The sequence below is a fragment of the Carassius auratus genome, unplaced genomic scaffold (genome assembly GCF_003368295.1).
Source record: "Carassius auratus strain Wakin unplaced genomic scaffold, ASM336829v1 scaf_tig00020914, whole genome shotgun sequence".
In the NCBI taxonomy this organism is placed as follows: domain Eukaryota; kingdom Metazoa; phylum Chordata; class Actinopteri; order Cypriniformes; family Cyprinidae; genus Carassius; species Carassius auratus.
Window position 1 is genome coordinate 50886 of NW_020525067.1, and position 18073 is coordinate 68958.

At 37.0% G+C, this 18073-nt stretch overlaps 1 protein-coding gene across 1 annotated transcript; it reads right to left on the reverse strand.

Moving 5' to 3' along the window:
• Nucleotides 1-3497: 3497 nt before the first annotated feature.
• Nucleotides 3498-17840, reverse strand: LOC113076642 (cytokine receptor-like factor 1; the record flags this gene model as incomplete). The annotated part of the gene is made up of 8 exons (XM_026249331.1): nucleotides 3498-4603; nucleotides 5374-5555; nucleotides 6844-7012; nucleotides 8304-8461; nucleotides 10061-10230; nucleotides 10800-10929; nucleotides 12861-13139; nucleotides 17784-17840. Coding segments are annotated over 8 exons (1169 nt in total), but the record flags the coding sequence as incomplete, so codon positions are not given.
• Between the last annotated feature and the right edge of the window lie 233 nt (nucleotides 17841-18073).

Genomic DNA, 18073 nt, shown 5'->3' on the forward strand with positions numbered 1-18073 from the left:
CCTCAAATGTAAATACTAAGAGATATTCTGTAAATAATTTCATCGACTTGTGATATAAAAAAATATTTTTATCACAGTAATATTCATAACTTTTAGCTAATGACCGTGATAAAAAATAAAAAATAAATTAAATAATTTTTTCTGAGTGTGGAAACTCTTTCAAATATAAATTATTAAAGGTATTTAAGAATGAATTAGGTGAAAATATTCATTCAAATATACATATAAGTTAATGGAGTGAAGTACAGAATATTTCCCATGTTCCTATTAAAATATATATTTTTTAAATAATAAATAACAATTAAAAAAAAATCCATATATATATATATTATTGTTATAATTAATATGTTATAATTATGTACAATGTAGCATCACCCACCACTATATATATGTATGTCTGTATGTGTGTGTGTGTGTGAGTGTGTGTGTGTGTGTATATATATATATATATATATATATATATATACAGTATTGTTCAAAATAATAGCAGTACAATGTGACTAACCAGAATAATCAAGGTTTTTAGTATTTTTTTATTGCTACGTGGCAAACAAGTTACCAGTAGGTTCAGTAGATTGTCAGAAAACAAACAAGACCCAGCATTCATGATATGCACGCTCTTAAGGCTGTGCAATTGGGCAATTAGTTGAAAGGGGTGTGTTCAAAAAAATAGCAGTGTCTACCTTTGACTGTACAAACTCAAAACTATTTTGTACAAACATTTTTTTTTTTCTGGGATTTAGCAATCCTGTGAATCACTAAACTAATATTTAGTTGTATGACCACAGTTTTTTAAAACTGCTTTGACATCTGTGTGGCATGGAGTCAACCAACTTGTGGCACCTCTCAGCTGTTATTCCACTCCATGATTCTTTAACAACATTCCACAATTCATTCACATTTCTTGGTTTTGCTTCAGAAACAGCATTTTTGATATCACCCCACAAGTTCTCAATTGGATTAAGGTCTGGAGATTGGGCTGGCCACTCCATAACATTAATTTTGTTGGTTTGGAACCAAGACTTTGCCCGTTTACTAGTGTGTTTTGGGTCATTGTCTTGTTGAAACAACCATTTCAAGGGCATGTCCTCTTCAGCATAGGGCAACATGACCTCTTCAAGTATTTTAACATATGCAAACTGATCCATGATCCCTGGTATGCGATAAATAGGCCCAACACCATAGTAGGAGAAACATGCCCATATCATGATGCTTGCACCTCCATGCTTCACTGTCTTCACTGTGTACTGTGGCTTGAATTCAGAGTTTGGGGGTCGTCTCACAAACTGCCTGTGGCCCTTGGACCCAAAAAGAACAATTTTACTCTCATCAGTCCACAAAATGTTCCTCCATTTCTCTTTAGGCCAGTTGATGTGTTCTTTGGCAAATTGTAACCTCTTCTGCACATGTCTTTTTTTTAACACAGGGACTTTGCGGGGGATTCTTGAAAGTAGATTAGCTTCACACAGACGTCTTCTAACTGTCACAGTACTTACAGGTAACTCCAGACTGTCTTTGATCATCCTGGAGGTGATCATTGGCTGAGCCTTTGCCATTCTGGTTATTCTTCTATCCATTTTGATGGTTGTCTTCCGTTTTCTTCCACGTCTCTCTGGTTTTGCTCTCCATTTTAAGGCATTGGAGATCATTTTAGCTGAACAGCCTATCATTTTTTGCACCTCTTTATAGGTTTTCCCCTCTCTAATCAACTTTTTAATCAAAGTACGCTGTTCTTCTGAACAATGTCTTGAACGACCCATTTTCCTCAGCTTTCAAATGCATGTTCAACAAGTGTTGGCTTCATCCTTAAATAGGGGGCACCTGATTCACACCTGTTTCTTCACAAAATTGATGACCTCAGTGATTGAATGCCACACTGCTATTTTTTTGAACACACCCCTTTCAACTAATTCAACTAATTTCCCAATTGCACAGCCTTAAGAGCGTGCATATCATGAATGCTGGGTCTCATTTGTTTTCTGAGAATCTACTGAACCTACTGGTAACTTGTTTGTCACGTAGCAATAAAAAAAATATACGAAAAACCTTGATTATTCTGGTTAGTCACATTGTACTGCTATTATTTTGAACAATACTGTATATATATATATATATATATATATATACGTTAAACTGTACGATTGATATAATCTGTCAGTCTCACTATTCCTATGGCTCAAAACAAATGAAACGTCTGGAAAGCTGTTCTTGTTTCTGTGGCATAGTTTTACAATAGGATGTTCCATATCATGTTTCTCTGTTACATTAATTACTTTGATTTAACAGTCTGAGGCTACTTCAAACAAACATGGCATCGCTTTAAAACAATCTGCTTCTCTTCGGCAGGTCTAAACTGACCAAATTTTGTACTTGGAAATGTAATTAGCATGCTAAGAAAGTGTGTCTTGTGAAAGCTGAGATGTCATCCCTGACCAGTGAGCAGACATTAAACATTAACCTGCTCTACCTTCAGACTGGGTGACTCGTGTAGAAGCAGCTAACACTACAGATGACCTCTGGCAGAAGGCCAGAGAAGACTATTAGGAGGTGTAGGTCAAGTTACACTGGAATATGAATTTGTATTTAAACATATCCGTCACCTGGTTTCCATAAAGTTGGTGCATTAACTCATCAACATATGTTTCAAGAGCTGGATACCTTAAGAGCTTTGAATTAAAGCAGGGAATGTTATTCTGCAATTTGATATCGAGCATATTATTGATCTCTGTAGCATGAAAGTGCCTGAGGACTCACTTTACAAACACTTATTTGTGAAACAATACTCAAATAAGCAGCACAGGGATTCCAGTTACAGTAAGGCCCGTCGTTACAACCCATTGGCCGTATTTTGTTTTAAGTCACATGTTATGAAATCACAGGGCTAAAATGTTGAGGACTCTAAACTCAGTGGCCTAAAGCTTTTTATTTTTTGTTCTTTGTGGGTGTCACTTAGGGAAAAGTGAAATACTGACCGTGGAAGAGGCCAGTGTAAGAGCACTAATTGAACCAGACAACTGCTCGTACACACATTCATCTTTTTCCCTGTAGAGAATCATATTCTGGCAAAAACACTTCTGCTTTGTGCAATTGTTTTTTTTTTTCCTGCCATTTCTGGATCTGTTTGTAATTGTTTTCCTGTACTGTACTTCTTAAAAAGTCAGAAAATACAAACAATCCAAAAATAAGTTCAAAATCGGTAGTTTTCTTGTTTTCATAAGTAATTAAAGATAAATGACTGGATTTTTTTTTAAACTTGAAAAAACTTGTTTTCAGAGAATATACCTAAATGGTTGTAAATTACACAAAGTAATATTAAAACAAAACAAGAAAAACTGAAATTCCAATGTGATAAAAAAAAAGGATAATCTCGGAAAACTAGTAGATTTATCTTTCTTTAGCAAATGCCGAGATATTTCAACAAAGCAAAAATACAGATTTAGAGGCTGTTGTTTTGTGCTTGTTTTTGGTAAAAAAGGACCAAGTCCATAAATTTTTTATCTTAAAGAAGGATTTTATGAACAATATTAGGGTTTAACAATTCAGTCAATAATAATATAATCTACCTACACATAACTTAAGAGTCAAAACATAACTTTAAATTTAAATATGCGGATACAATTCAGTACAAAAATAAAAGCAGTAAAATGTCTCAATATATAAAATTATTTCCAAACAGTTCAATGCTACAAATACAGTTACAGTTTTGTAACTGCCACACACATATATAAACATGAGAAACAACATTAAATGGCCATTTTCTGAGTCCACTCTATGGTTCCAATATGTTAACTTTGTTGTAGTGTTGATCCTGAATATAGTGAATGTCTGTAGGTCCTCCTTTACGATGACAGCGGGACTTATTTCAGTTAGAGGCTTATTTCTATGTATTGATATGTTCAGCATTGCATTGCATGTACCAGTTATTTAAAAAAAAAAAAACTAGAAAACTAAAAAGTGGCAAGACGTTCTCTGAGGTATACCTGTCAGATTTTTAGGTAAACGGCTATAAGTGTAGTCACCATTGTCACTCAAACATTCATCAAAGGTACCTTTGGTAAAACTGGATGGTCTTAATATTCTTCCAGTTGTCTTGAATTTGCACAAAACTCTGGCTGAAAAAACATTCAGACATTTTCCATTTGTCCATGAGGCACCTCTTTAACGTACAGGTCGGCTAAAGTTTGCAAGGTCACGGGTCCACATTTAGACCATGTGTCACGTCGGCTAAGCATGGCTTCTGCATAGTCATCAGTAAATGTGCAAAGTATGACCTTTAATTAATTGCTCCCCGATACAATCAAGAACCTGTCTCCACGGATAGCGAGTTGCGAGGATATAGTCCATGTGATCTCCGTGGCTATTATCAAACACAGTTTGTTTTCCTGTATAATAAGGCATTTTATAGAACTGCACAACCGAGGGACCGAATGCCCGACACCTTTTGTTGTTTGAACTTCCCGTTTTAAGTCCAGCTGTACTTTATCTTTTCGGATCTGAGCCAAGCAGCAGTCTGGAAAATGTGAATTCTTCCACAGTGTGCTGTTGTTGTTCAATGTTCCTGCCTGCCAGGAGCGACGTGCTATGATTTATCTCCTTGAAGAACCTGAAAGCAGACAATATTACGGTAATCAGATAAACGCCCACAGAACATGAAAGGCTTCAAATAGCCATTCAAAAACAATCCGAGGCCACGGTTTCGGCAGGGATAGTGATGGCCAAAAATTATAGTTAAAAAGTCTTTGCATATTTGCGGTTTAGAGATTTGGATATCCTTAGTGTAATTGCTATGGGTTTATCTCTTGTTGGTCTTGTCATGAAGTAGCAGAGGGTCATCCAATGTGAAGTCAGATCTTTTGGGTCATGTTTTTCATACAATACTGATCACAGCACACTAGGGACAGATGAAAGTAGTTGGGTATATTCTCTCGAGGTAAGGACTATCCCTGTCACTTCCAAAACAAGATTACTGTGCAATCTGAAAGATGTGAGCTCCGGACCGAATTCATATGTTGAATGACACTCGGCGTGCAGAACTTCATTACTCAAGTTTATTGAAATAGTCTGGTTTACTACGGTGGTTTATGAAAAGTTACCTGAAATCATATGAGTCGCCTCATGTTATTTACTTCTGTGGTTACCGAGCAAAACACAGGAAACTCGGTACAATAACACCAGGAGCACTTTAATTCAATTAACACGGGCAACTCCAATTACTCAAGGGCTTGGATCCAGTCTCACAGAGTTAAGAGAGCAAATACTCTTTGCCTAACAGCTGAAGAAACTAAAGCTGAAGAAAACCAGACACCTAAATGGTGATTAACCGGGTTTGGGTTCAAAAACAACTAGAATGCGAATAAAAAGCTTCTTACCTACCTGGTTGCGTGTTTTGTGAGATTTCTGCAGCCAGACCCGCCACTGATCATAAAGTTTGATACTCATACCGCTGCAACCGTAGGCGTGTTTGCGCACCCAGCCAAAGAACTGCTTCAAATCCCGCCGCAACGTGGAGTTCTGCTGCCCCACCTTCGAGTCACATGACCCTGTCAGCAGCCGCTCTGCGGGGGAAAAACAAAATCAACACGTATCCATCCTGGGAGACAAGCGCCTATCGTACACGCATCAAGCTTATCACAGATACAGAGCACAGTTTACACAGCCAACAAACACAAGTTGGGATAAAAATAAATCCGTTTTCCATTTTAAATAAACAACAGGTTTCTGAGCTCCAGATGTGGGCTGCTCCAGAAGAGTTAATGTGCAGAGGAGTTAATCTGTTAATCTTCAGAAACAATCCTCTGAAAAATATATCCAACACCCCCCGTGGCTCTCTGGCAAGCCACAAAATGGGGAGATGTATGACTAAAGTAATGCGTTGCATCTGCTAGTTGGTGTCTGCCTGGACTGAGCACAGTCTTGGAAATATGTATCTGATTATAGGATGGACTGCACGACACGTTCAAAATGTGAAAATATGATGAAGGACAGCGAAAGCAACATCTCAATCCAACTATTCCTGCTACCATTTAACTAGTGCCGCTGGCTATATTTTTTTATTTTCTATGTTGCTTTTTGGCCTTTATGTCATTTTTAATAAGAAGAAGACGGGAAATAACAATGCGCCGGATTTATATGTAAGATGAGATGTCTCCCACATGAGACCCGTTGCGCAAAAAGACTGCTAGGCTTTGAGTCTACAAGTCCAAGTTGAAAATAATTATAATTTCATGAACTGCATGACTGGATATTCAAATGTATTAGCAGACTTTACTTAGCATGAGTTAATAAAAATCTAACCGTTCATTGTTCATGTTATTCCATTACATTTTATTAACAGACACAACTTTTGATTTTAATCATGTTAAAATAAATACATATTTAAAATATTATAAGATTAAAAATGCTTTAGAAGTATTTTTCATTGTTCACTAATGTAGCTAACTAAGGCTTAGCTAACTAAGGCTTGGTTCATTAACTTAACATTTCGGCTTTTTGTGGATGCCAAGCACAACCAAAAAAAAAAAAAAAAAAGGCACATTATCAGAATTTGTGATTGTTTGTGTGTATTTACATTTATCTGCATTTAACAATGGTTTTGAACATGGATCATAAATTTTGGATGTTTTTTTTTTTTTGTTCAAAACTCAGAAATAGTATTCTCTAAATGTAATTATAAACTAAGCAAACTTATAAAAAAAAAGCAAAGTGAAATCCCTGTACTTTGCTTTGATATTTACCATGGTATTTACAAAGTACTTAAAAAAATACCATGGTAAACTTCCAAAAAAAATTATTTCCACTAAGTACTTTCTTTTGCAGGGATCTCTTAAATGATATTTCTCTTACCACTGTGGGGTGTTGAGGCTGCAGTTGGGTGACTCCAGTCACTCCAAATGCCAGCTTTCCTAGATCCCAGAATCCCTACCGGATTACAGCGCACCTGCACAAAATACACTGTGCCTGGCCGCAACCCAGCCAGCCTGCAGGAAGTCTGGTTTCCAACATCATCCACCACCTGCAGAGAAAGACACCCAAAACAGTCTGTTACATCAAACACCTACAGTGGCCACATACCACACACACACTGTTACCCTAACGGGCATATTTAATGTTCTCTATAAGAAGGAAACAAAGCCATTCACTTTCAAAATCCTTAAGCAAGTTCACACAAGCTCATCTACAAAGACGTAGAACAAAGAAATTTTCCTCTTTTGTGTTCCTAGGGGATATACCAACATATATCAGAGACAAAGACAGGAGGAAAATAACAGGGTCACACACAAAAATAATTGGCCTGCCTTCTGGCTCTACATATACGCAGAGAGCACTAACACTACCCTGAGAGAAAATCTGATTAAGTAATTGCACGGGTGCAGACAGCATCATTAACATGTGAGACAAGGCCATTCAAGCCTCAGTGCTTCCTCCTTCCTGTGTGTTAAAGCAGAGGTATATGGGATTCAAATGCAGGAATGTCGAAATGGCCTGGGCCCCCTGTAATTATTTACAATCCCAGTACCCCTGAATCAGTCCCTTTCCACGGTCCATTTCCAGACTCACATTTCAAAAACTACAAACACGGTTAATATGCATGGCTCCGTAATCCGAGGACCATCATTACTATTGGAACGTGATGAGTGGCAGAATGTTAACATCATCAGGTTGCCGTGTAACAGGCACGCTGGGTAATTATTTCCCTTCGCACAGGCTATGTAAGCAATCTGTGGGATTGAGAATGGCCCGGGCGATAAACCCCGCGCTTTGAAAACAATAGATCGTCTTCTGTGATGCGTGGGCACTGTCATATTTTGACATGGTTAACTGTGTAAGACTGTGCAACTGACAGCACTATGATGGGTAAGTGAAAAAAAAAAATTATGTAACCCAACTCTGCCCAGCTTCAGAAGGAAACCTGCCAACTGATTGGATCCAGATGAGTGAAATGGGGACAGCGAAAGCTTAAGTTTATTTGAAGCCCTAAAGTTTAGCCGGACTCTTCCGTGGCCAGAGGACTGGAAACCATGTGCTGTTCTGCTACAGCTGGAAATGACGTTTCGGACAAAGTAATACAAACACGGCAAATTCTACTGAAACATGGCTGTTATCTTTTGAACCACTCTAATTAATCATTGCGCCACTCTACAAATGCTTTAAAATTGAGGAACTGACACTTACTCACAAGCATACACAGTTTGCATTACAAAACAAGTGGGTGTAAAAGTGGGAAGATGGTAATAGTAATCAGAATAATGAGAGTAAGGAGCGAGCCGATGACGTGTGCTCATTGATCGAGTGTGCTACTGTACCTTCCAGTCACTGCTTTCCTCCAGTCTGTATCTGATCTGGTATTTGGCCTGAAAGAGGAAGTCTTTTAGTGCAGGTGGTGTCCCCCAGCGCACGGTCAGCTGGTCCTCCAGGTCGCCCACTCGGCTCACAGTCACATCAGTCGGTGGGTCCGTCGTCACTGAGAGGAAACGACACAAACAACATGTGATAAGGATGGAGTAGCTGCAACAAAAGACTTATATTTGTAACTTATTCTTGAAATCTTGATATGAATTTGAATTGAAATTACAAAGAAAAGCAGTTTGTTGAACTGCAATTTGACAATTCTAAAGTTTTCTTCCACCCTGGTCCACAAGCAGTACATTCATTTCAATTCAAATATTATGAAAAATCTATCTATCATCCACTCGTGCAACCATTCATCCGTTACCGAAATTCTTTTGAATTTGTACTCCGTTTCATTTTTTTACATTGAATTTACAATTAAAATTCTGCATCTTATGAACTTTAGGTTTGTATGAAATAAAGAGGTTCAAATAGTGTCATGCTTCAATTCTTGACCTGGAATTTGAATTGGAATGACAGAAAGGAATTTATTAATCAGCAATTAAAATGAAGAAGTAAAGAAATTTCCACTCTGTTCCACAAATGTTAATTTCTTAAATATTGTGGTCATCAAAATATACATATCTATATTCTAAAATGACTGAATAATATATAGTTCTGATCTCGTGGATATCTAGTTTACTCGCTACAAAAAAAACATACTTACTTACTCTGGTAAGTTTTGTAAAACTAGCCAATCCCAAACTTTTGCCATTTTTTGTGTGCAATATGCACCAGCTTGGGCGGTCTGCAAGCCGAGACTAGAGACTTTCGATCTTGTGATTCAACTAAGATGAAACAAAGGCTGCTTCTCGATATTCAAGCTGACTAATTTTTTCTGTATTTTTCCGCTTTGCCTGCATTTTGTTCAGGCTGCACTGATAGTGCTTCAATTTCCAAGTAATTGGAGTTTTCTTGGAACTCAAAGCTGTTGTTTAATTAACTGGTAACTAAGATGAGCATGGTCTCTTTTGCTATGGAGGTGGAGGCACTAGGTGTGGTGGCTGTGTCATAACTATGGCATGTTTCGAGGAGCACCCACCTTCCTCTTAATGCACTTTCCATTGAAAAATCACCCTGCCTCCCCCGTCAGGTACAGTTACACTGATTTACACTCACAAGATATAAAAGTTTAAAACCTTTCTCATCAACTTTTTAAGAATGGAGGCTTAAGTGTGTGTTCAGGCTATTTAAGTTTAATTGCAAATACTTTCTAATGTCTTGCCAAAATGCCCCCCAACTTAGGTCCTAGCAATTCTAATTCCATTTTTATGAAGATGTTTGTTGTATAAAATGTCTGTTTGAAGAGATTAGCTTGGCTTGCACTCAAAGCACATAAGATCTTAAGAATTCAACAAAACAGACTTCATCCTATTCCAGTCAGATTCCTAAACAGTAGCCCCAGGTAGGTCACGGTACTGGGATTAGCGAAAAACTTCATAAAAATTCCATTCGTCTGTAAAGGAAGGCTTTGCAGGTATGTGTGAGTAGGTGGGTAGAGACTGTATGAGGCAAAGGGATACTGACGCTGCGATGGACCGCTGCAATTCGTCATGCCTCCACCCAGTTTTTACAAGGAGTGGCGCTCTCACGTTGCACGCGGTCGCCTCGTATTCTGTGCTGCTCATGAGGAGAACACCTGGGGCTGGGGTCAAAGGTCACGCACACTCACCCACATCTAAGATATCCAAGTAGATGATGTCAGACGTTGCGGTTCCGAGTTGGTTGGAGGCCTCCACCCATATCTCGTAGGGTGTGAAGAGGGCGAGGTCGCGGGGGATGTAGCATGTGTACGGCTCTCCAGCGCTGTAGTCCTCACACTCCTTCTCTCGTCCATACCACCTATAGGTGCGTAAACATGGTTTATTTTCTGATGCGTACCGACAGCTGCATGGACACAATATATCTGTAGTCTGTAATCTATAGCGGGTTCCCTGTATGGAGGCTTTTGATGTTAAGAGCCAATGGACAAGCCAATCATATAGCCTCAAATGTGGGGATGATACTTTAATTATGGCTTATTCCTTCTGGTATGTTAATGGGGATGTCAAAAATTGATCTGCATTCCATCTGCTCATTGGGCATGGATGCCAATTATTAATGAAAAAACCTTAAAAATAAATATTACATTCACATTTAGTCATCTGGCAGACGTTTCTATCCAAAGTAACTTACAAATGTAAGTATTAAAAAGCATTTTTTTTATTGGAACTTCCCTGTCACAAAAAAAAAGTGTATGGCATGTGCTTATCAGGAGGAATTAGCACAGATGGTTGGTTTGAGACATCCTTAAACATCCTTCCACTGTCCTCCAGTGAAGGGGCATGTAAGAACATGACATATACAAACAAGATAAGGCGTGAATTTGGTAAGAGGCATTGACATGATTGTGAATGACCTGTGGCACTGACCTGAGCTTATATTTGAGTGTGTATCGTGTCTTGATGAATGTTTCTCCCTGGCCCCCAGGGGCCCATCTGCAGGTAAGGTCTTTGGTGTTCCTGGACCAGCAGGTAAGATCCATGGGTTTCTCAGGAGGCACTAAAAAACAGAAAAGGACAATGAGTTTTCACTTAGCTGTCAAAGTGAGTTAGTGGAAAGTGACTCATGCCTCTCATAACACCTAATTTCACGAGAACACGCTTACATATAATTAGCTGAAGTATGATAATGCGCATTTGCCGTGCTGTCTGGGGAAGACCTCAAAGAACAGGAATGGCCTCCCCGTAGAAAGTGTAAAATGAACTTGAAGTGAGGAGATGGGGCAGGGGAGGGATGCTGATAAAATGTCAATGGATAGAGGCAAGTCAGCTGTATTTATACTATGGTGTTTCTCCACCGGTGTTTAATGCGCTCCAACCTAACCTTGTTAATAAAACATCATTAAAGGTACATGCTGTAAATGTTGGTAAATGCTGAGTTAGTACAGAAAATCTGTCAAAAACAGTTGCTTGTTTTGAAGTCAACATGAAACTAAATACAAAAATGAAGGAAGAGACTTGATTTTACAGAACTTAAAATATATATATTTATATTTTATTTAAATATTATAAAATATAATTTTGTATAATTTAATTCTATATAATATCATTTTTTTTATAATTTAATAATTCTAGGTAGATGATAGAAAGATAGATACACAGACAGACACCACAGATACATTAAACTGAAAATATATATTATATATTTTTTTTATTCTATTATATAATTACTTATAATTATAATAAATTATAAAAATAATAATAATAACATTTGAGATAATACAAAAATATACCAACAATACATTAAACCGATTCGAAATTACAGAAAAACTTTTACCACTGTTTTTTTATTCTCTACATTAAAACAAAATAATCAAGAAATGTATAAGCAACACAACAATTTTCAACTGTTTTATATTTCAAAATAATACAAAATGTTTCTGGGGAACCAAATCAACATTTTGAAATGAATAATTTATGAATGATCATGTGATATGAGTACATTTTAAAATACATTAAACATTTTTAAAATTGTAATTAAAATATTTCACAATTTAACAGTTTTTTACCGTACTGTATATTGATATAAAAAAAAGTAATTTAAAAACAAAAGAAACGTTACGTTTTGATGAAAGATTATGAATACTGTCTTTTTTGGAATAATACGCACAGATGAATCATTCACAATGAGACGAGGAGCATGTATTAAGAAAGTAAATAGGGTCAGTTTTGACTTTGTGTTGACTTTAAGTATTTTCAATAATGGATGAGTGTCTTCAGCTGTCATCCTCATTTAAGTTCAGGAATGGGGCCAAGATTCCATTCAGATGAGAACAAAAGACACTGCGTCTAAGTGTAAGACTGTGATTATGTGAACCAAACCTTACAGAGAAGACCTCAGAGACATAGAGAGCTTGAGTCAACACAGCACTTCACTCACACACAGACACACACACACACACACACACACACACACACACTTATCGTAACCACATCTCTCCATTTCTGGCTTTCAATCTTTTTTCCAAATGACCAGACACTCGCTTCCTTGACTTTGTCTCGCTCTTGTGTGTGTGTGTGTGTCTGTGTTTGTAATTTTCCATACTGCCACAATTCCATGTAACTTGACAAATGCGGTACATTTGTTCTGCCATACATGTCAGTTGAGGAAAGCGCCTATAATGGACCACACAGGTGCTAAAAGCATAACAGTAGAACAGATAGCTATCTTAAGAGGCTTAAACAACTCTCTAGTTCATTGGTGGACAGGCAGAAAACATTAAATACTGCAACAACTGTGGCTCAGTGGCAGGGGGTCAATTCATAAAGACTGTCTAATACTTCCACGTCTGACCCATATTCCCCAAGGCTCCAGGCTCACCCACAAAATCCATTTAACTGTATTTAAGTTGGATGCGTGCACATTTGCCAATTAGACACTCTTGGTAGTTGTACAGGAGTAAATACAAACAATATGGTAGAGATACTCACTGCCAACATAGATGCAGGAGCCGGCCAGCACATGACCCCCACTGTTATGGCACACGAGGTTGTCTCCGGAGCGTTGGCGGGACCCTGAGAGACGCGGGAGGGTGACACTGAGCACGGTGGGGCTCAGAATGCTGTAGGTGCTGCTGGGAAGACGCTTTCCGTTCAGCGTCCAGTAGAGTGAGCCTGCGTGAACGCCATGGTCTGGATTCACTGAGCATGTGGCTGTCAGGCTGGAGCCGATTGGAAGGGCCGGATCTTGAGGGTAGATTGTAGCCACCTCTGTGGGAGGGTGAGATAAAGCAGGTTAGAGCTGGAAAGAGGCAGCATGGTTATTACAGGCTGTCTGGATATGGGTGAGCTCACATGATATATGACGTTAAAGGAGGAGACAGACAGACCTCATGACTAACACATCAAAAAAGTTGAGAATGACAGCCTAAATCAGAGCAATGTGGGATACGCAAGATGATTACAAAAGAAAATAATAGGGAACACATACAGTCAGATGGTCCGTCTTCATCTGACTGTACATTATCCCCCTAGATGCGGTTTACTAAATAAATAAATGAATTAATATTAAATAAATATATGCACAAGAAACATTGTCTTGAGGTTATTTTGTGAGAAAAAGTTAAGTGTTCCTTAAAAAAGTATTTTATAAATAAATGCACACAAAAAAATCATAATAAATGAACATTAAATATATATACATGCATGTAATATTGGTTTGAGATTATTTTGTTGAGAAAAATTCATTTTGCCTGGGTCAGTATTTAAATACATCTATGGTTTAGTGTCCATTCAGAAAATATTTTACTATAGAATGCACATACAATAAATAAACTAACATTAAATAAATATACAGTACGCACATGAAAAATTGGTTTGAGATTTTTTTTGTTATGTGAGAGAGAAAAAAAGATATAAAACTGGCAGAGTGTAAAAAATATTGTTTACCAGGGTCAATGTTTGAATACACGCATGGTTTAATGTTCTTTAAAAAAAGAAAAGCCCACAGAATGCACATCAAATCATTAAATCAACATTAAAGAAATACATGAACATGAAATATTGGTTTAAGTTTGTTTTATAGTATGAGAAAAAAACTATATTGTAAACAATATTGTTTGTCAAGGTCAAACTTTAAATATACATCAGTTCCTGACAGCTGCCTGAATTTTGTGTCATTTCTGTTATATTTGACAACTATCACTGCACTGAACAATCCTAGATAATTAGTATAACACGTACTCACATACATGTATTATTTTGTAAACCCTTTTGGAGTTCATTATCACCCTTGTAATATGAAAATGTGGAATCCCTCAAAATAAATGTGTCAGTGCAGAACAACTGAGTAATAGAGGTGATGAGAGAACTGTCATGTGATTACGTGTAATTACATCAAGATGGATAGATAGACTAACCTTAAAAGAAAGATTACATATTCAACACACACTCAGACCGAGAGGAAATAGTGACATTTTTCTCCTTAACAAAAGGGAAACATACAGTTGCAATCAAAATTATTCAACCCCCTTGACCTGCAAGACATTTTGTTGTGGAGAACGACATTTTATGAATTCAGTTCAACAAAGGCATCAGTAAAGTATTAGAGAAAGTTTGTTAATACACTTTTGAGTGATTCTGAGAATGGAACACTGATGAATCATGATAAAATTCAAATTGGCTCTAAACATTCATGTTCAAAATTATACCACCCCTTTTTGCAGAATCTTTTATTATTTAAAATCACCAATAAACGCTGTCTGTAAGTGCTTAGATGCTTCTGTCACCTCTCTAATACAATTTTGGACCATTCCTCGCCTGAAAAAGCTTTCAGATCACTGATAATCTTTGGTTTTCACATTGCCACTGCTTTTTTTTTTAATTCAACCAGATATTTGCAAATGAGAATTAAATTCTGGAGACTGAACAGGTCACTCAAGTACATTCTATGACTGATCCCTGAACCAAGCAGAAGTAGATTTGAATGTGTACTTTGGGATGACTGGCCTGCAGGAAAGTGCATTGATCATCAGCTTCAGTCTTTGCACCAAAGGCATCACAATTCTTGTCAAAATGGCCTGACACTTCAAAGAATCCATGATGTCCTTCATACAGACATGATTTCCATTTCCTTCTACAGTAAAGAAACCCCATAACAGGACTGATCCACCACCAAGTTTGAGGATGGAGATAGTGTTCTTCTGCTTATGAGCTTTGCCTTTTTTTGCAGCAGACATACCGCTAATCCATGGGTCCAAAAAGTTCCAGTTTGGTCCCATCACTTCATAAAACATTCCTCCAGAGCTCCACAGGTCCACAGACATTAATTTTATTAAGTTCAAGTTGGCTTTTTGTTCATCTTGATCATGAGTGGTATTCTACCAGATGTCTCAACACGAAGGCAATACTTGTCTAGTGTTCTTCTACACACTGCATTGAAATGGTTTTCCTCCTTTCATCGGGTCATCTTGCAAGTCTTCAGCTGTACATTGCAGGTTTTTTCTCAGTTGCTCTGATTAAACATTTTATGATATTGTGCTTTTTCTTCCACACCCTCAAAGGTTTTCTGGTAAAACACACTTTAAGCTAAGGAATAAGGCTCAGAGCTGTGTCTCTAGGAACTTTCAATGTCTTGGAAATCATCATATAGCCTTAACCTTTCTAAATTAATACAATATTTCTTCTCTTCTGCTTTTGTGAGATCTCTGTTGACATTTTTGCTACTTAACTTCAACACATGCATGGGCTAACTGTATGTGTAACAGCTTAAGCTAATTCTGTTTTTAATAGAGTTTCTAAAAGCTTAATTGTGTTTTGAGACAGTTTTATTCCCCACCATGCAAATAAGTGATTTAAAAACAGCAATGTTGAATAGGGGTTGAATAATTATGACATAGCAGTATTATTAAAAAATCTTATAACTCAAATATATTACATTATATACTGACAATATCACTTAATATGCCAGTGAACTGTTATAGATGCAAGTTTTATTATATCCTGGATCTTCAGAAAAGCTTGTATTTGTAAAGTACTGCAGTCTCTGAGGGGTTGAGTAATTTTGATTGCAACTGTACAAATCAGTATGCATTAATGAAACAGAATTATGATAGGGCCTTGTAGTACTCATTGCAAGGTGCTGTTTTGACTTAAGTGGATTTAAAAAAATCTCACTCAAAAACATTTCACTTCAAATCCTTTAATGACAGGGGAAATTACAAGTATCTAGGAAATAGGAAATGAGCAGTAAGATATTTGGTTTCAGATCAGAAGGTCTCGTGAAGTAAGCCTGCATCCTGTCATCACTAATGCAATAGCAGAGAAACTCAGTAAGGCCTGGATGCACATCTTACCGCTGATACGGTGAACAACGGGACCACCCTTTGGACAGTCACACTGTGTTGTCAAACCGCAATGAGCTTTTAAAGGGTTACTTCTGTCTACACATTTTTTATTTTCTTTTAACTCAGTTTATATTAATCTGGGGCTTTTGCATTTAACGTTACCTAGAGAAGCGGGGAGTGTATTCTGTCAGTGGCTGTATTGCACTTCACTTTCTAAATCCCCTGCCTGGCACTGAGGGTGTGAATGAGGCAATATTTAATTAGATGTAATTAGTCTCAATCTTCCCTTCCACCAACACCTGCGAATGTCACGTAAGGGGAATGTGCTAAATGCTTGCATTGTAAATGTATTTCACAATAGCTATTAATAATTTAGCCTTGTTATTTACAGCTCAATTATGCCCTTTGATCCAGTTACATTGTTCCTTGCAATTCATTAAAAGTAAATTAAACTTTCACAAACACCTATATTACACCAATACCGAAAGTAGCTATGAATAGAATCCATCATCTCTGTGATAGAGTTGACTTGACCTCAACTTTTCATTCAGTCACACATATGCATAACAGAAATAAGCTTTAAGAACATGATGTCAGGGTTTGTTGTGGTGCATAAGGCTGAACCCTCCACAATGCTCTGACCTTTTGAAATTTAACCCTTGGTATGCTTTTTCAATACAGTGCCATATAATCCACCGATATAGATATCATAAGTTGTTCAATTCGTTAAACCAGGCAATTTACTACAACAGCATTGTAATGTAAATAAAACACTGAATGCTGTTTTCTTAAAATCTTGTTTACAGGTCAATGCATTCAGATTATTAAATTATTAAAAAATACATTAGAAAATGCAAAGCAAAATTTCAGTTATATGATGAACTTATAAAGCTCAAGTTTTTGATATTACAGCATAAACAAAACAACTTAATAAATAATAATATTACTAAGAATTTTTGATTACTTTGAAATGTTGTGGGGCTTAATGTAGACTAATAAAGAAAGACATTTTTTCTTAAAATGTTGGAAAACCCTAACCACCAGATTAAGGTCCAGGGTAACCAACATGTAAATATCCAATTTTCATTTTAATGTGCCAACAAAATCAATAAAAAAAATTAATATATCACAGAGAAGATCAATCTAAACCATCATAACTAGGTGTAAAGATTATTAATAAAATATATTATATTTGTTTATAAAAACAGATGTTTTCTTTAGGCAAAAATGAGAACCATTATATTGCTGTAAAAAAAAAAAAAAAATACCAGTCCATAAACATTACAAGAACATGCACGTTATTGACCTATATACAAAAATAGTCTGTTTTGCAGATGCTGTATAGTTAAAAATTGACTTAGATGATTTTGTTCATTATCACTGTAAATAACTTAATTTACATCGTATAAGAGTTTTTAACTTTTTACCTATTTCTATTTACTAATTTAAATTCAATAGCCTGCTGAGCGCGTTCAAGTTCTGAACAAACCTCATTCGATGAAGAAGGTACGTAAGAACACATGTAACACACAGACACACACATACAGAGAGGGCTATAAATGTTACTCACGGGTGGAAGACGACAACACGCCGCAGCACAGTGGAGCAAAAACAGTAACCAGATCATCTTACGAGAATAAGTTCGCTTTCTTTTCTTTTTAGTACAGAGAGAGTGTATTTTGGAACATATGCAGGAATAGCCCTATTTTGATCCACGCATGCCCACACGAGTCCACCTCTCAGTTGCAAGCAGAAGAGTTAGATCCCAGCGTCAGTTTCCTGAGCTGCTGCGTCTCGCGGATGTTCCAGAAGACTGAACTTTAAAGAATATCCTGGTCAAAATGTTCAGTGTGATGGTCA